Source organism: Zosterops lateralis (assembly GCF_965231275.1).
Source record: "Zosterops lateralis genome assembly, chromosome: 6".
Taxonomy (NCBI): Eukaryota; Metazoa; Chordata; class Aves; order Passeriformes; family Zosteropidae; genus Zosterops; species Zosterops lateralis.
The window spans coordinates 6,157,136-6,176,920 of NC_139761.1; the positions used below are offsets into that span (position 1 = coordinate 6,157,136).

Below are 19,785 nucleotides of genomic sequence, written 5' to 3' on the forward strand. Positions count from 1 at the left end.
TTGAGAGATGTGGGACAAGCAGCTGACAGTGAAAACTGAGACAGAAAAAGTTGTTGGGCACCTCAGCTGCCTCCATGTTGGTTGTCACCAGATTCTTGGTCTCATTTATCAGACAGGGAATAAAAACATTGATTCATTTAACAAGATCAAATGAATAGTTTTCTAATAAGCACAGCAATTAATACTATTTTTAAAAAAATTAATTTGAGACCAAGTTTGAAAACAATGCTTGTTCTTTAGCAGTGACATTTGTAGGAACAAAGAAAGATGTGGCCCCTCATGAGCAGGGGAATGGATGAGGTGACCTCCAGAGGCCCCTTCCAACTTCACTTCCTTCTGTGAAACCTTTAAACCCCAAATAGCTCCATTTGCAAAGGAAATTGTTATGTTTTCATTGCTGTCATCAGCTGTCTGGAAGCACAACTCATTCTTTCACTGTGACTGCTTTTTCCTTGTTTGAAAGAGATGGAGGCAGAATCTGTCTTTCTGTGTTCCTGAAGCAAGGCTCATCATGAGGTGCATCAGGAGGAGGAATGTCCCTGGTTTTCTTCTGGAAGTGCTTGTAGAACACATCCAAGGCCAAATCATGACTTTTTTTCATCTGTGTCCCTGGACATGTAATTATCTGTGCTGCTCCATCCAGAGAGCTCTCACTGGTGCTTTCAAGTAGAGAAAAGGTGCCCTGTGTTCATAACAGAGACTTCAGTGGTATAGGAAAGGAATCTGTGGTGTGAAGCAGAGAGGATTATTTATTCTCATTAATGAAGCTTACTCTAGCCTGTGGAGTACGTGCATGTAGGACAAGATGAATTAAAACTAATAAAAGCAGTTAGGAAATTAGGTAACACATCTCCCCTCGATTGTCCTTGGGAGGACAATTCAGCCCAAGAATGGGATTTAGAGATTCCTGGTTGGGTTTGGAGCTGGTCATGCTCGCACAAGCTCTCAGGGATGGGTGAGAGAGTAATGCTGGCCTTCTGTTATGTCTGTGAAGCTGCTTTCCTCACCAGCACCATGATCTTGAGGACAATGCTAACTCATGTCATCTCCTCCTCCTGCACAGGAGGAAATGGTGACACCTGCTCATCAGGCCTCTGCTGTGCTCTTCTGTAGTTTGATTTGTATTTTCATAGAAGAGATTGCTTTGGGGCTGCACTTGGATGTCCCAGACACTCCACTGATACTTGCATTTTGTGGATAACTTCTTCAAGTAAAGGCAATGGGTTTCTCAGTTCAGGATGGGGTGAGAAAGAGCCATGTCCCCTCCATCAAATGCTGATTGAAACAGGATTGGTTGTTTTATAGGTTCAGCGCTGCAGGAAACAGAAACTGTCTATTGTAAGCACTGGGGATCAGGGAAAAGTTTTAAAAAAATAAAAGAAAGGAGAGAAAGGCACATTTTGCAAGGGGGAGGAATTTGTTCTAATCCCTCTGAAATTATTTTCTTGCTGAAAATTGTTAGATCTGGATGGACTAAGCCTACTGAGTTACCAAGACAACCTCTCCTGTCGTGAAGATGACCACGTATCTCTTGATTCAAGAACAACAACCAGGAGTGAGGGCACTGGGCAGCACAAAGGGCCCGGGATGGAGCCCAGAACTGGGGATGGTGTCAGCCAGTCACACAGGGAAGGACGTCTGGAAGTGGAGACAGCATTTGCCAACCAGAGATTAGAAGTAAATGATGCTACTGACAGCTCATCGGCTTGGAGCCCTGAGGTACAGTGGATTGTCATTTATTACACATGGTGAAAGCTTTTGGAGGGTATTGGGGGCCAAAAAAGGTTAGAGGAGAAATGAAGTGAAAAATTGATCAGCGCAGCACAAGATGGTGGTACTCCTGTGTGCTTGTGTGCATGACCATACACCTCCTCCTTTGTGTTTCTCCTTTTTGCTGGTATTTTACCTCCTGCTACTAACACTGATTCACAGAAATGCTTTCATTGCTTGATTTCTCACTGCAGCCTCTGAACTGGAATTGGAACTTTAGCTACCCAGCAGCATTTACTGCCATTTAGCAAAGAGCTCTCCATGGTGGTCCAGGGCTTGGCTTGGTCACTGGCTGTACGTGCAGGGTGTGTGTCCCAGGACATGGTTTGTGGCCACTGGGTCAGATCTGTGTCTTTTTCCAGGTAGTTTCTATGACTTTTAGACAATGGGAATAATCTGAAAAGCTGGAGGTAGCTGCTGGGAGTGGCCTGTGACTTGGCCAAATGACTGTAATCTTGTCCCCACTGATACCAGGCAAACTTTTAGGGAAGGAAGGAGAGAACCTGAGTCTGCTTTCCCTTAGTTCTGCATTTTTATTTTGAATCCTCAGGGAAGCATTTTGGATTTTAAGGTATTATAAACACCTCATGACTTTGCATCCCCCTATTCTCTCCTAATCCCTCTGCATGATGTGTTGATTTTCATTATCTTACTGCAGGATTAAATTTCTGGAAAAATATCAGCCTGCATCAGACATATTAAAAGAACAGCACAAAGGTCATATCTTCTGCCTGAGTTAAAAGAGAGCTGTGGAAATCCATACCTCCATCAGACTGTGAGCAACAGGGCTCTGAGGGAAGGTGCCTATCCTTGGGGCAGGCTGCCTGCAGCCAGTTCAGAGCTGGAAGGCAATTCTTGGTGCAGATGCTCCAGCCCTAAGGGGTGTTTGGAGCAGCATTTTGATTTTCTACACAACCCAGCCCCACAAAAGATTACACACCACATGGGAGCCGTGTGTGGCAGCAGCCCTGCCCTCTCTTTGCTGTGTTTCTGACACACACTGTTTGTGTGCCCATCTGAGGCTCGTTTCTCCTTTTCCATGTCTGATGTGCTTTGCCACGGTCCACGTGTGCCGCAGTGTCTCCAGTGTCCTCTTGTATTTCTTTGGAATGCATGGCTCATTTTACTCCCCGTGTCTACATTTTAAAAATGCAAAGAAGGGTTCCAGCATACTGGAGCAGAAATGCCCAAGACACAGTTTATCTCTTACAAGCAGCTTCTCATTCAAAGGTATTGTGTGGATTAATGAAAGACTTTTTTATTGCAGGAACTAAATGTTCTGACATGCCAGAAATGTCCAAGTGTTATTATGCTCCACTCAAAGGACCTTTCTTTAGAGACAGAAATGGTAATTTTATGCCCCTGCAGTGGAACCACAAGTACCATTTCAAGCCTTGTCCATAATTAGCTGCTCTTTCAGGTTTCTCTGGCAGAAATGGACTTATTTTACTTAGTGAAGTGGATGTTGGCTGTCCTGAATGACCGGGTTAGACGTACAGTATCAATCAGGATGTTTGGCTTGGCCTCTCAACAACTGTGCTGGGAAGAGGGAAAGAAGGAAATCCAGATGAAGTGTCTAAACTCCAATCTTTCTTTCTTGGATTTCAATTCAAGTGTCTCTATAACCAACACATTCACAAATCACTTGCAGCTGAGCTGAGCTCCGAAAGCAGAGGGGAATTCTGTCAATGACTTCCACAGAAGGAGGATTTGTGGGTGTGTAGCAAACCTGCATGGGGGTGAGTGCTGGAGAGCACAATGCACCCAGAAAGGGCCAGTCTGTGAGGTCTCCAAAGCTTGGTTTCCCATGGAAACCTTACTGCCAAAGACTTTGGCAGTTCTCCTTCCCTCTTTGCGTCCAGTTCATGCAGTCTTCTCTGCAGTGGATCTGGCCACAGCTCTAGGAGCACAATTTGGGATTTCCTGAAATCTAAATCTTTTCTAGCTGTTCAGTCAAAATGCAGATCTGACCTTCAGTCTGGCTTACACACTGCCAGAAGGGGAGATACTAAACCCTGCTGGGTCAGGAAAGTGTCTCTTGGATTTTTGTTCCTGTGGGTCTGTGCTGATGGGCTGGAGTTCACATTTTCCAGCTCAGACATGTAGATGAAAGAAAAGTTATGCCTCAATCACAGCTGCCTCCACACCTTAGCAGCAGTCCTTAAATGTGCCTTGATTCCATCTCCTCAACAGCAAATGCACAGATAAAACTGTGGAGGGATGAAAATGTGGAGGGAAATAGAAGTCAAGCACAATCCCATCCTGTATTGAATATTATTTCATCAACCAGACAGGAATAACTTGACTGCTACACAGGAGCATTTAACATTTTCATAACACCATGCTCACTCCAGGCAACCTGGCCTGCCTCGCATTTTTGTTTTTAGCAGCCTGCTGTTCATAGAGAAAAGTGTTTCTGTAGCTAAGCAAGTCATTTGGTGTGTTGTTCTCCCTTTGACATTACTTCTGCAAGACGTACAACAGCAGGTCTCTAATCTGCACACTTGGACTTTTGTGCTCATGTGCACAAGTCTTAAACACCTCTGAAAATGTGAAAATCTGGAGCTTTGCATGTCATGGCAGATGAATCTGAGCATTTCAAAAGTAGATTGACAGGAAGTAAACAAAAATTTTCATGTTTATCCGAGGCCCTGTTGGAGACACACCACCCCAGACACTTCTGAAGGGACTTAACACCAGACGTCCTGTGGCCCATCATCTGTTCTCTGAACAAAAAGATTCCTGTGTTGGAAAGAAGTGTTACTTGAAATGTGAAAAGAAGATAAATGTTTGAGGAGGAGGGTGACTCAGATGCTGGTGACAGGCCTTAATTCACCTTCTGGCTATTAACTGAAAATCTTTCCCTAGTACAGTGTATACTCATGTTTAAATACAAATCATTGATCACTATAGCAACCCCTTTATCATATGAAGCACATTCTAGCTCTAAGATAAAAAAGCACTGTTGAGCAGAAACCCACACACCCACTCAGAAAAAGGAAAGGTGAGCAATCCATGGTTTTATCTTGTTTTATCAAGATGGTTTTTGTTTCAAAAGTAGGTAAAAGATTGTGTGTGAATTGGCCTGCACATGTTGTGATTGTTTACTTTGAATTTTTATTCTGAATGTATTAGTACCCAAACTGAACAGAAGGAACAGATGCTTCTCTTGGGAGATTTTAGAAGGGTATAAAGAATCAATATGTATTTAATCAGACTGCTTTTCCCCATTATCATTGCTTTAGCTGTAGGAAAAGTATTGAATTATGTGTTAGCATCTAGAAGTGGAATTTCCATTCTACAAGAAATTCTGACATGGTGATTTCCTCTTCAAATTGAACACAGGGCCTATTTTTCTTAATTTCTAGCAGAACAAAATATAAAAAAAGTTATTAGACTTGGCAGAATTGTTCAATTTTAATAATGTAAAAAATCCACCTTGAAAAACAATTCTAGGGTGTGTTCAAAGTAACAGGTTAAATAGGTCACATTGTTTTGCTACTGCCTCAATATTGACATGAATGAAATGTAAAAATTTCTTTGTTTAGTTTTTCTCTATGTAGAATGTTTGCCAAATTAACCGTCTCTTACAAAACACTTAAATATTGATGAAACTTTTTATTGGAAATGTTTCAACAAGTGCTGTTGCTTACTAGAGCGTATGGGGACTATTACACAAAATCAGGCAATTAACTATCATTGGCCTTTCCAGAAACAGTGGGATCCATATTTCACACAGCAACTGCCTATACTTGCAGGCACAAGTGAGGAGAACAATTCCTTTTTAAGTGGAGTTGGAATCACAGAGGCAGCTGAACTCATAGTGGAGGTTTAATTTTTCCTTCCCTTTTGCAGGAGCACAATGAAGTGAACAGTGTGCCAGCTCATCACAGTGCCCATGAGCCCATCTGCAAATGTGGTGACCTGGATGTCACCTTCACCTACAACCCCTCGAGCCAAAAGCTAACAGCCACTGTCCTGGAGGCCAGGGACATCCCGGACAAGGACCGCAGCGGCGTCAACACCTGGCAGGTGCACGCCGTCCTGATGCCAGGCAAGAAACAGAGGGGCAAGACCAGCGTGCAGAGAGGGCCCATCCCCACCTTCCAGGACAAAATCACCTTCAGCAAGCTGGAGCCCCGGGAGCTGAGCAGCCACGCCATCCGCTTCCGCCTCTACGCCGTGCACAGGATGGTCGGGGAGAAGATGATGGGGGAGCAGCTTTTCTACCTGAGCGGCCTCAGCCAGGAAGGGGAGGTGAAGGTGACACTGCTCCTGGAGCCAAGGAGTAACCTGAGTGTGAGTTTGATGGAGCCCAGAAAATTGTTTGGGTTTTTTGGTGAATATGGTGTTCCTGAAGTCTTTCATTCAGGGCTGTCAGTGTGTGTGACTGGCGGATCTTGTGGTGATGGAATCCCTACACCTCCAGCAGGTGCTTCCAAATAGGGAAAGAGTCTCAGTTTATTTTTTGACATTTTAGGGATTTGCTGGAAAGTTCTGTGGATTTCCCATTGTAATTGGCTTGGAGCACAGAAGTGTGGATTGGACTCCAAGAGTGTAACTCAAAGTCTGTTGTTCATCTCCTTTGGCCAAGGGCCAAAAAGCTCACCTAAGCTGTTAAGTACTAAAGAGAGAGAACAAAGAAACTCCAAGCTTTTCAAGGTGTTGTAGCCAGCAGGAAACTTGTCTCTGTGCTGTGCTCAGCTTTGTTTTTGTTTTTTGCATTATTTTCCTTCTTTATTAAAACCTTCTTGATTTTTCAAGACACACTCGATCATACCATCTTGCTAATTGATATTAGCCACGTTTCTGCCACGTTGGCCCTCAGAAGTGTGGGTAAAACCCATAGGATCTGACCTGCTGTCACTTGGAAAATTATCAGTAAGGGGAAGCACAAGGGCATTTCTTCCCTGTGCAAAGCTGTGTTTTTTTTATTAACAGCTCAGCTAGGAAGCTTACACAAAATCATGTGGATCTACTACATCTGCACAAGTCACCACATGCTGTGCCATTCAGATACAGTAGGTTGGGCTGGGAACCACCAAGGCATAATTAGTCTCAATTTCAATAAGGGCAGTGGTTCTTGTGCACCACTGTGTTGGTACTGCCACTGCAAAATCTACCTCATTTGGCCCTAGATGCCAGCTTGTGGATCTCCACTGTGCAGTTTCCATCTTGCCAGAAGTGCTTAGTAATGTTCCTCTACATGACAGATGGAAGTGGAGAGGTGGGTCATGTGAAGAGGAACTGGCTGTGCTGCTTCTTAATTTACCATGCACATCACAGTTGTATCCAGCTCTGGCTATGCCAATCAATTTGTGTAGATGAGCTCTGTCATGACTCATTGTCTACAAAAAGCTCGGAGAGAGGTTGTGCATGTGAAATGAATAAAACATCCTACTCCAGGTGAAGCAGAGAATAGTGAAAGCGTTGTGGTAACAAGGAAAGAAAGTAAGAAAATGCACAGCACATGGCCAAAACCTGCCAAACTGAAAAGTGTATTCCATCCAAAAGCCATTATCAAGGAGATGTACAGAGTATTAGTGTAGTAGGATGTTTGCTTATCTCAGAGGCTTTGATTTACACTCGTGATAACACTTTACTCAGAGTTCCTCAGCTTTAAAGAGAAAGTTCAGAGATGTGTTTTTTGTAAAAGTGGCGCTCTGATCCTTCTGGTGCCCCAGCATAATTAATTCTCAGTTATTGTAATTTCTCCAAGAGAGATCTGACTAAACAAGGCCACGAGATATAAATTAAGGGTGGGGGGAGGGGAGGAGTGGTGAATGTCCTGATGATTCTCTCAGTGCTCTTTCCCTGCAGAGTGCAGACTCTCAGCTGAGTCTGTCAGCAATCTCTCACAGTGATAGCGCTTCCTCAACACAGTCCCTGTCGCATGGAGGGGTGCCAGAGCTGCTCGTGGGGCTGTCATACAATGCCACTACAGGGAGGCTGTCAGTGGAGATGATCAAAGGCAGCCATTTCCGAAACCTTGCAATTAATAGGCCACCTGGTAAGTACTTCCACTGCTATTTAATAGCACTGTTGAGCCAGAATTTGCTTTTTTTTAATTTTCTTCCTCAAGGTACTCAACTACAGCGTTTCTGAGCTGGGTTTCCTTGCAGAGCACCTGATTGAAAATTAAGTATTATTTTAGATCCATGTGCTGATAAATATTACAGGGTTGAAGGGAATCATATGAAGGCTCAGCTGATGGGGCAGTAAACCCCAAATATCTGCTTTATTGCTCATACCTTTACAATATCTGATTAGAGCAAAAGTGCTGTTGTACCCAAAGCACAGCCTAATTCTCAATAGACCCATAAAAAAAGCAAGAAGCACTTTCCAAGTGTTTAAATGTTACCATGTGATCCACAGAGGCCCTGCCTGGTGCCATTAAGTGTTTCCCAAGGCTACACTTGGTTTAGTCCCCTTGCTGTGCTGTTGGATGACCTGGTGCTCTGGGCCCTTTGGGGACCCTCCTGCTGGGAATTCTCCACTGCTGCACAGGGAAATCTTCTGCAAAAAGAAGATTGGAGAGCTGTTGCAACAGCTGAGTTCCCTTCCTCCAGTCCTAAAGGAAAAAATGGAAATTGCCTTATTGTAGGTTTAGTTGGTGCCTGAGCTGCAGTAAGTCCTTGAGAAGGATGGTGCTGGTGATGTTCATGATGGAGATGGAGCCACAGCCACAGTCACCTGTTTGCTGCTGGGTTACCTCATTCAGTGCTTCATTCACCTCCTGCTGTCCTTGTGCCTCCTGTCTGAGACCAGCAGCTCATGGACACGTGAAACAACATCTTGTTGTTTGTTGGTGTCTTTGCTTTCTCTGATGTGTGCCTGCTTGTCAAAGTCAGTAAACCTCTGACAGTTCCTTGCCTCCTCTGGATTTGACAGAGTATCTCAAGCTGCAAAACACTGAAATTGCTTTTGCAAGATGCTCTGCTCTTTGGTTCAGATCTAACAAAATATTTATGAATTATTTCAGTACATGATTGTGAAAACTCACAGATTTTCCACTAAACTATACTTAAGTAGATTACAGAAATATTCTGTGTCATCATTCAGTCCCTTGAGAATAAGGGAAAGTCTGTGCAACATTAAAACACCTGACCCCAGCCTGTGCAGCTCTCACTGTCTTTTATTAGCTGTGACAACATAGCTCTCCATGTGGGTTACTTAAAGGCATGTTCTTGTTTGCGTTTACATCTTTTAATAAAAGGTTTTAAGTTGGGATCTTCTTTAGTAATTTAAAACAAAGGTAGACTAAAGCAACCGTGTCTCAGCAGGAAAGCTCTCCTGTTTATAGATGCCTCAGAGTAGATACATTCTAAAGTTTTACTCTCAGAAATGAAATTAAAGTAGTCTCAATATAGGTGCAAATTAATTTTCAGGCATCTGTAATGCCCACTTCTTTTCCCCATAAATGAAATTTCATCCTTTCTGTATCCAGATGATACAGACCAGTATCAGACCAATGTCTCTCAGTGCTAAATCAACTTTTTTAGGTGAAACACAGAAATCCATAAATTTTTATAGGCAAACTCTGAATCAATCAAAATCTGCTTCTTTTATTCCAAGTCACATTGCTGCTTCTGCCTTCTGAATTGTTCTTCTGTGCCTATAAAGCCCCCAGTAGTGTGGTGAGAAAAAGAAAAGGCAGTGAAGCAGAAAGTGAAAGGCATTAAAAAGAAGGAAGGAAACCAGCCCTTGTCTCGGTGCTGGAGCAGCATTTCACTGATAACCCCTCGGGTGCTGCAGAGCAGTGTTGTGAAGGCTGCTGCCTGAATGAGATGCTCAATAAGTCCTTCACAAGGTGAAAGCTGAAATTGCTGAGCCCCTTTCTGGAGGGTGGGCAAAGAGCCCTTGTATTTTCTTAAATAGGTCCTATTTGAGGTTCTGTTGTTCGAGGCTCAGAGGGAATGATTTCTTTAAAGTGTCATGGAAATTTTGGATATAATAGCGCTGTGGAACACTTAAATACCCGGCCTAAACTGCTATTCAGGGCAGCCATTTATAGTAAGAGTGAGAGAAGCCAAGGGGCAGAATCCATCTCCATTCCCAGCCCTGGTTACACAGGCCCTGTACTGGACCTATATGTGGTCCTGTCAGCTTTTAGCAATGGCAAAGGAATTTTGCACAACAGCAAAGTCTCCAGCTGTGATTTTTGCCCACCTTGACCCTCTTCTCTGCCACCTGTAGACCCACACCATGTGTGCTGCCTTCTTGGCACCTTTGCACAGGGATTTCATTGTGTGCAGAATAAGGAACTGGACTGGGACATTGGCAATTTTAGGTGTTAAAGTCAGCAGGGGCTGAAACAGATGGTTTTCTAGAGAAGAAAAGGGAGATGGTGCATGTCTCAGTGTTTCCTGAGCACATTTTCTCCTTCACTTAAACCTTTAAACTGAGTCAGGTAAATGTCAAAGTTATGGATGCTTACATAAGTAATAAATGGGTTAGAAAACTGCTGGGCAGCTAACAGAAACTTAAAGCATGCAAGCAGTGTCTTCTCTTCAGGTCACATACGTGGGATTTTAGAAAGGTCATATAATGGGATTTAAGAATAGTTTGGTCAAGGATAAGTGTCCAGGTATTGTTCTGGGGTGCATGCTGAGTTACAGGCCTAAGCTCACAATCCCTGATCGCACAAATAGATCCATTATCACTCAGAGCACTTAAGAGCACTCAAGAATATGGCCATAAATTATCTGGGTGTGTCAAAAAGCCTCGTGCAGAAAAGCATCTACAGTTTTGTCAGATGTGGACACTGTTGGTATTTTAGTGCTAATGCCCTGTGTGCTATGCCCCTCATTCTCCTTGCTTCTTGCAAAAAATCATTAACCTGTGCTAGCATTTTGTGGGAGTTCATATTTTGGTCTGTGGTCTTGTATCTTCTTAGGACAAAATGCAGTGTGTTGGTTTAAAGGGTGTTTATTATTAAAAAAAAAAAGAAAGTAACAAGAGAAGCCTACGCCACTGGCAGAAAAGTATTTAAAAATTTATAACCAGCTACATACTATGTGCATGGAAGTAATACCTTGGGATCACAGTGATGGGCCAGGAATCATTTGAGCTAGTCAGTGCAGAGACACAAAGCACAGAAATGTGTCTGCCCATGTGATGCTAAACTTTCATCAGCTGCTCTGCTGGGCACAGCTCTGTCTCCTCTAATCCAGCCCTCCTTCTGTTCCCTTCTGCATTTCTTTTGGGGTTTATGTCTGTGTGTAATGTAATGTGAGAAGAACTATTGTGAAGTTATTCCCTCGCCTAAGAAATGTCCTCCAAGCTTTTCGGCATCTGCAGAATTAATCACACATAATAATTGCATCCGTGCATGATCATTATTATACCAGCAGCATATTAACCCCATTAAACAAATACAATAGCACTGATGCTGGAAAAGACAGGAGGGAAGAGAACAAGCTGTCAGGATTCTTATGGGTAACAGGAGAAATTCTTGAAGTAAAGACTTGTCTGAAAACAAACATCTACCTGAGCCACATGTAACAAGGCCAACAAGTACAGAAAATGTCCCCATAGGAAAACTAAGATCTTTAAATTAGGATCTCCTATTTGTGCTGGGATCAAAGTGCTTGAAAGCCATAAGTGAATTTTATTTTATCAGCTTATTTTTGGGGGAAGAAAAGTTATTATCCCTGTTACATTGCTGGAGAACAAAGGCACAGGATAATTCCTTTAATTACTTCAAAGCAGGCCAGGAAGCTGAATAAAATAAACTAACCTTTTCACCTGTATATCTTGCTCTGAACAGGGAACTTGCTTGAGCTCCTAAAGCTTTGTGATTCATGTTCCCATGTCATCAGCAATAGGAGAGGGATCTGTGCCAGGCAAGCTGGGGTGGATTCAGTCCTCCAGACACTGGATTACATAGCAGTAGATGTGCTGGGAAGCTTCTTGCTGCTGAGTGCTTGCCAGTCAGTGACAGCAAGATTGTAGAAAACCACCTCTCCTTCTGCACCTTCTTGTTGCCCATCCATGAATACAGCTGGAATAAAGTTATAATAAGAACAGCTGAGGAAGCTTTGTTCTGGGTGGAAAAGATGAGGCCAGATGCAAGGAGCCCCAGGAGGATGTCTCAGTAATGAGCAGCTGGGCAGTGAGGTGGAAGAGGAAGTGTGGATGAGTGCAAGATATTGCATGGGGACACAGGTGGAATTCAAACAAGAGCTTGATGGACTCAGAACCACTTGGGAGTGAAATATTAGGCTTATGGTAAATAGCTGCAGGAAAATGTCAACTCAAGGGTCACCAATAGTAAAAATATCCCCCAAATTGAGGGTGGACAAAACAGAAGATTGGTATTTGATTGTAAATACACATTCACTGGTGTGACAAACATCATGTACAGTTGTGTCTTCCTCTGTTCAAACAGAATATGGCAGAACTGAAAAGATATGGTGAGGAGCGTGTGAGACAATCAGGGGAATGGGAACAGCTTCCAGAGAGCTGTAGCTGAATAGACTGTGCCTCCTACCATGCTACAACAAAGGGAGATGGGGGAAGATTCACAGAGGGCTCTAAGTGTCATTGAGAAAGTGAATTGACAATAATCATCCTGTCTTCTCCTGGTACAAAAGCAAAGGATGGTTAAAGGAAGGGAGAAGGGAGCAGGTTCTGAGGAGGAGACAGCTCTTCACCTACGCTGTCACATCCCTCATTACAGGATGTCATGGATGCTGGGAGCCTGCTTCAGTTCTGTGCAGCACAGGAGAAATCCATAGAGAAAGTTCCACACAAAGCCTCTAGATGAGGAAGTTCTTGAGTCACAAATTGCTGGAGATCAGAGAGTATTTGTGAGAGATCCAGCCTATGCTGTATTTTCCTGGATTTACTGCTCTGTGTGGCACTGGGCATTGTTGGGTGGATGGGTACAGCTCTTCCCACCACATGTGGGACCTGGGACTGAGTAGACTTAGGGGAACAAGTGTCACAGCCAAAACAAGTGAAAAATGGACTTTCAAGGAGTGACTGTGAGACTGACTGAGACTGAGATTAGGGATGTTCCATAATAATTAGACAACCAGGGATAGTGCATGGTTATCCAGTAATGTTTTCAATAGCTTTAGGTTTCTAAAAGGTCTGTGAAAAGAATAGTCCATGATACAGGTGCTGGGTATAGAAATGAAGATCTTTCTGAATCAAAGGGCTGCATCTGAAGTGGATGGATGGTGTGAACAAGGAAATTCTTCCCCTCCCAAAACAAGCAGAAGAAAAAAAAAAAGCCATTTCTACCAGAAGGGAACAATCTTAAGTCCAGATTTCAGCCGGAACTGAATATTCAATGTGAATCTGCAGGGGCACTAGCGAGCAGCAGCGTTTGCAGGAGATCTGATCACAGGCTGTGCAATCAAGCCATGCCTGTGGGCACTGCTGCTGGAGGTGACAAAAGCCGGGTTTAAGCATCCTTACATCCTGCTGCTCCCGTCGCTTCCTGATCTGCTCGGCTGTGCATCCCTGCTTTCTCTGGTAAAGTTCCAGCCCCATCTCTGAGGCAGCAGCAATGCACTAATGTGGAAAAGAGCAGAAATGCCCTTATTAGAGGAGAGTTATGCTGTGCATCTGGAGAGGTGCCTGTGCTCTGCTTTGGCTGTGTCAGCCCAGGCTGAAGCTGCACCTCCTCAGGGCTGGGGAGTGCAGGCAGGTGGTGAACTGGCTCTGCAGTCTGACACATATCCCAGGAGAGGGCTGGTGCTGTGGAATGGGTGGACCTGGAGTGTTGAGGCAGCAAAGAAGGATCACTGAGGAAATGAGCTCCAAAGTTCTCTGGAATCAGCTTTTCCTCCTGAGAGACCAGTGCAGTTGCTTCCAGGGAGCTCTCATCTGCTGCCCCTCTTGCATGTCACTGATGCCAGCAATTCCTTCAACAGTGCTCCCAGGGAGCAGTGCATTCTTTTCTGCTGCATTTTAAATTAAAGACGCTGCTGGTCTCTTCTCTGATGACTCATGTTGTGAGGGTTGCCAGATCCCAATCTTTCCCTTGGGAGAGAGCTGCCAGCCCTGGAGAGGGAGTCTGAGAAGAAGAGGCTTGGTGGAACAGGGGAAGGAGAGCTGGCTTCTCAACAATGTAGTAGGCAGCTCCCAGCTCTCGTATGATTTATACAGTAGGCCATAAACTGCCTTAATCCAGGCTTTCATGATGTGGGGTGTTGCCTTTATCCTTAACTTTCTGATGATTGTTTACATATTTTCCTTTGGAGTCTCTCAAAACAATGTAGATTGTTTTCATTCTTCTTGGTAATGGACTTCTGAATTGACCACTGGGGTCAGAGAGGTGTTCCTCTCATCTGCCAAATCCTCGACCAAATTCCTAATACTATAAAAACCCTAAATCATAATAAATGGCCTTCTTTTCCTCACTTCAACCTGACGGGTGAGTGTAGTTCTTTTTGTATCCCTAATAGCGACAGTGGGGTTGGGGTAAAAAGTTTGGGTGCAATTCTCCTCCCTGCTATTTTCCTGATCCAAGTGCAGTGAGCCCAGTTCAGAGTGTGGATGTTCAATACTCTGCCCCACTGCTGGTCGAAAGGGGAGGCAAAGCCAGCACTAATGCTCTTCTGGGCCTCAAACTGAGACCTCACATTGAGCTGCCTGTACCCAGCAGCACAGAGCCGAGCTCTGGGGCGGTTTCGCCATGCGGTGCTGCCGTTTATTATGTAGGCTGGGAGCGTGGGATTGCCAGCTGGGGGAAATTAAGCTCCAGGCCCAAGGCTTTCTTCTTCTGCTGCTGTTATTAGTGTGGATTGCAGCATGCTGACACGGTTATCCTCCTTTTGGAAATGAGCTAGCTCGCCTGGAGCGCGGGCGGGAAAGTCCGCACGGCGCTGTGCGCTGCCCTGTGGTCCGCAGACGTGAGGGGTCAGGAGTCTTTGGCTGTTTACTTCCTTTCTAAATATAAATTCAGGCAGGGGGTCGGACTCTTTTTGTATTTCCAGTGCTCTTGCACTCGGGTCAGCTTTAATAATAATGGTGGTGCTTAGTGCAAGTGAAAGCAGAAGGCACTTTATGGTCCCTGCTCCAAAAACAGGAACGCATAAATTACAGTTGATTATTCCCCTGAGTTGTCATTATCAGTTAGTTCCCTCTGAAGAATCATGACAGAAATGGGTCATTAGAAGAATCCTGGAAAAACTGATTGCCTTTGCAGACGAGCCCTTGAGAGGTGTTTGATAGTTGATGGAGACAGAGCAGTCTGCCTTAGAAGAGGTTTGCCCAACCCTCTCAAGTAAGAAGATGCAGCACTAGCCCAAAATGTGTCTGGCTTCTTACAGCATTCCTTGATTTAGTGCTTTTCACTCTGGTATTCAATGCTGAGATGCTGATATTTTATGTATATGTGAACATTGTCCAGTCCACTCACACCAGAGAGGCAAGGTGAGTTCAGAGTGAAAATGCTCTGCAGTGAGAACTTCTGTTCCAAAACTTGTATGGAAAGGAGAGCCTGGTAGATGCGGCGCTAAAATTGGTCCTGTCAAAATTAGACTTTGTTCTTGAATCTTCACAGACTTTGTGTAACCGTGGGCAAGCTGCAGTCTCAGACAATCCCAGATATTAAGAGGTCTCACTGTTCCTCATGTCAGTGAGATGGGTGCCTAAACAGAAGGTGAGCACTAAAGCATTTTAAAGAATGTCAGCCCTAATCTCTTTTCCTTTTGTGCTTGATGGAGGTGGCACAAAAGTAAACACTCTGAAGAGCACAGAGTGCTGAGACACCACGGTAATGAGGCCATTACTGAACCTGAGCATGTAATTAGATGGAAAATGTTTGCCTTCATAATGAATAGATGCTCTTACACTTACATTCCTCAGTAAATCGTCAAGTTCATCCTTGCTGTAGCTCCACTAATTTCACTGTGTAACTGGGGATGGATTTTCTTTGGCAAAGTCAACAGGCGGGGAGAGATTTCCACCCCAGAGGACCAGACTCTGGACCACAAGAAAAGCTGTGTTTTCTGATGAGATACCTAAAAAGATGCTGCAAAGAGCACAGTGCAGGAAGGGAAAACTACAACGTTAAAATTTAGTTAGTGAAGCAGAATAACAGCTCAGCCTCGTATGTACCATCTCTGCAAAGCAAATTTCAGATGCTAAATATATGATCCACACCTACTCTTTTATTTCTGTTCAGGCAAGCTTGATTCTTTTGGCTGGTAAAATACATCCAGTGGAATAAACTTGAGGAGAATTAGGAGCCTGATTTAGTTGTCACTTGCACTAGTTTTGTGCCTGTGTTTTTTGGGGGGTGAATAGGGCTCCTGGTATTAGCTCTGCCTTGAGAACAGTCTCCTTCCAGCCTGATCCAGAAGATAAAAGCAGAATCCCCACTCACCTTGGTATGGGACAGGCAGGGTCTTGGTGCAGAATTACGTGGAAATCTGAGGTATATTAAAGAAAAGTCCAACTTTTCTGACTTAAACTCATTGGTGGTGTGCTGCTCATTTTTCCTCAGAGCCAGCTGTGTTATCCCTCACTTTCAAACGTTGAGGCCTCATCCAGGGATGTGACATCCTGGAGTTTATGGCTGTAAGACACTCATCCATTCATTGCCTGCAAAATTAACTGGGACATGCTGAAACAGTATCCTATGGGGTGTTTTAGCTGTGGCACTTGCTTTAGTGTTAACACCTAAATCATCTGTAATGGTATCACTGTCTGCTAGATCACTGCTGAGTTATGGCATCTGCTTTTTTGATTATGAATTGGTTGACTCCTTTGGGCACTGTTCAGATGAATGTGCCTGCAGTTAGGTGTGATGAATCCCACCTGAGCTGCCAGTACTGGTGAAAGTCAGAAGGAAGGATGACAGCAAAGTATGCTAAGGTTAAAATCTAGACCTCAGTCCTCTCCCTGTCTTCTTAGAAAAAGAGATGCAGGCATATATGGGGGACCTTTTCCTGAAATAGCATAGGGAGGTAATATTGGGTTGGTTGGGAAAAGAAAGAAAAATTTTGAAGTTCAAACAGAGAAATGTACTAATTACCTGCTTGTTTATATTTAAAAATGAGCCCGGTGGAATTCTTCCAATATTTTAAAATCTCCTTCTCAGAAAACAAAACAAAACAAAAACGATGAATACATTTTAAAAAAATCCATAAATCCCCTACTTATCTTTATTTCCAGGGACTTCCCTGCAGTCTAGACCAGCAGCCAGGACTTACACATGAGGAATGCTTGAGTGCACATTGTGGTTTGTCAGTGCCAAGCACAGTGACATCCCTACAAATACTGTAGGAGTTGTGTCTGGTTTCACATTGAATCAAGCTGGAACAGAAGGTCCTCTCTCGGGCTTTGTGTTCCTGATGGGTCTGAAGTTGTTACAGATTTCAATCCCTCAACACTGAATATTAAGGTGGAAATTAGTCCACCTTTCAATAAAGTGGATTTCTTTTCCTTCCCAGACACAATCAGGAAATTGAATCAAATCTTTGCCTTTCTGTGTGACAAGTAGGTCTTTGCTGGCAAGATCCTCTTCATCCCCAGTGTTATGTTGGGAGCCAAGCTGGCACCCCCAGCTAATGGCTGGGCTGAACTTTCCCCGCAGTAACTTGATATCTGTACAGCTGTGCAGGCTCACAATTTGCTCCTTGATTGTCAGCCTCCTGACAGTTTTTTCAGTGGAACAGTTTGAGAGGAGCGGGGAGCCCTGCTTTGGAGACATGGAAGTGTTTTCACACCTGAAGTGTAATTTCACACCTTGTGTTGCTCAGTAGATAAGTGCGTAAAATAGCACATCAAACGGGAACAGAAGAGGATAGAAATGCTGCAGACAAGAGGTGGAGGCTTGTTATTTATTTCCTATCTTCAGCACACTCTGAAATAATACTCACTTGCAGGGACCCAGGCACAGATTACGAAGGGGTTAGCAGAGGACTTGTCTAGCCAAGCAATCTGTCACTGTCACGTGCAGAGCAAGGTGAAAACTTGCACTGAGCTGGGTCTGTGGAGCACTGCGAGCTCTGACACCACAGTATTAGCAACCACAACAGAGGAGAACTGAATAATACAAGAGGCAGCAGGAATTTAAAGAGTAGATTTATAGGAGCACTAAATGGGACCATCCCCTTTTCTTGTATTTGCTAAACATGTATTCTCCTTGTATGGACTCCTAGTATGGACTTAAATTGTAAATAAAATTGACCTTAAGTCCATCAAAAAAGTAATATGAGAATTTGGAAAAAACGTGAAACTATCATGGGAGATCAAATAATTTCATTGTTTATACAGGTTTTTTCCCCCTCCTTTTCAAGACCCCTATTTTTTTGGTATCTCAAACAATAGATCATAGAGAGTGGTGGAGGGGCAAGGGCAGCCAAGGGAAGCCTGGCTAAGACAGCCTCAGTGAAGCTTGATTGTGAGGGAGGGGAAGGTGGAGACACCATTTGAAGTGGAGAATCCATGGAGATGCTCACAGTTTTGGTTAGTCTTAGACAGTTTTGCTGAGACCGGATACCTGATAATCTTGCTCTTTCCAAGAGAGTGGGCCTGAAACATGTTTCAGTTTTCTCCCCAGCTGAATACGAGAAAATCCAAGAGGTGCTTTCATCTACTTCTCATCCTGTGGATTTTACCAAGGAGTGTTGTTCACTGCAGACTAAACTGCTCTACCCGGATGGTTTTTGGGAGTGTTTTTTGACTTCCTGAGACTTTCATTGAGCCTCTCACCTGCACCAAACACATAATTTCTTCTTTTTTTTTGCCTTAGATACCTATGGAAAGCTCTGCCTGCGCAACTCTGTGGGCCAGGAGATGTCCCGCTGCAAGACCTCCGTCCGCAGGGGACAGCCCAACCCTGTCTACAAGGAGACTTTCATCTTCCAGGTCGCCCTCTTCCAGCTCTCTGACGTCACCCTGCTCATCTCCATCTACAACAGGCGCAGCATGAAGCGCAAGGAGATGGTGGGCTGGATCTCCCTGGGCCAGAGCAGCAGCGGGGAGGAGGAGCAGAGCCACTGGCAGGAGATGAAGGAGTCGCAGGGGACGCAGGTCTGCAGGTGGCACACGCTGCTGGAGTCCTAGTGGTGGCCAGGGCAGCCTGCAGGTGTCCTGGCACAAAGGGCTGTCTCCCCCATGTTCTCTGCCAGCAGGAAACAGCTCTGGCAGGGCATGGAGCTTTTACCTGCCTGCTCAGTGTCAGTAGCCATGGGTATCAAAGGTGGCAAGTTTAGTTCTTGCCTTTCCAACCTGCCCTGCATTTTCCAGATAATTAACCCTAGTGAGAAGCAGTGGGAATACCTGCAAAATTCTTTCCTTGGTCATTGTCTTGCTCATTTTTTTTTGTAGGCTTAATCACCACAGACTGGTTCTGGTGTGATAATGTTTTCTTCTGGGGTAAACTCTCTCTTCCCTCTCTGCCCTTATTTATATTAATGAAGTTTGCAAATATTCTTGCCACGCAGATAGCTCACAGGAAAGCTAACCTGCATGCAGATCACATCCTCTCCCTTTTATTATCGTGTTTCTAAGTCCTAGAAATAAGCATTTGATACCACTGTAGACTGGATGATATATTTTTCAGGCAGCATGAGAAAGCACTCTTGAATTCTCTGTCAACTTTTAAGTGCCTAGACATTACTACTGTTCTCCTGTACTAACAATTGATATAAGGACTAAATGCAACTGGTATTTTAAATTAGGCACCCTGTGCACTTGTTAGCCTGCATTGACATGGGTTTGCACAAGAGATAACAAGCATTAGTTTTATATTGCATTACAAGATGCATGTTTAGATGTTTACTTGAAGTTATGGCTTATGTCACCACAAATACCAAAAAAAGACCAGAACAAACTGCACAGCCACCTTTGTGCCTGAATCACTCCTTTCTTCATCGTTTTGCCCACACGTTAATGGGATTTTTAGATGCGAGGTTCATTCAGAAAAGCATTTCTGTGAGCATTACAGGAGAGGTTTTCAGATCCATGGTTTTTCTGTGATTCAGTTTGCTGAGGGCTCTTCTTCAAATCTCCTGTGCTATCCTGTAATACCTCCTTGGGATATGGAAG

The 19,785-nt window shown here is 44.1% G+C and overlaps 1 protein-coding gene across 1 annotated transcript in view; it reads left to right on the forward strand.

Annotated features, from left to right (window-relative positions):
* SYT16 (synaptotagmin 16) overlaps positions 1-18,801 on the forward strand; it is a gene marked incomplete at both ends in the record, with an annotated part of 37,551 nt that extends 18,750 nt beyond the window's left edge. Inside the window, 4 exons of the mRNA XM_083864144.1 lie at positions 1,463-1,719; positions 5,626-6,069; positions 7,591-7,780; positions 18,488-18,801. Of these exons, the coding sequence (XP_083720270.1) occupies positions 1,463-1,719; positions 5,626-6,069; positions 7,591-7,780; positions 18,488-18,801 (1,205 nt within the window). The remainder of the gene's footprint in view (positions 1-1,462; positions 1,720-5,625; positions 6,070-7,590; positions 7,781-18,487) is intronic.
* Between the last annotated feature and the right edge of the window lie 984 nt (positions 18,802-19,785).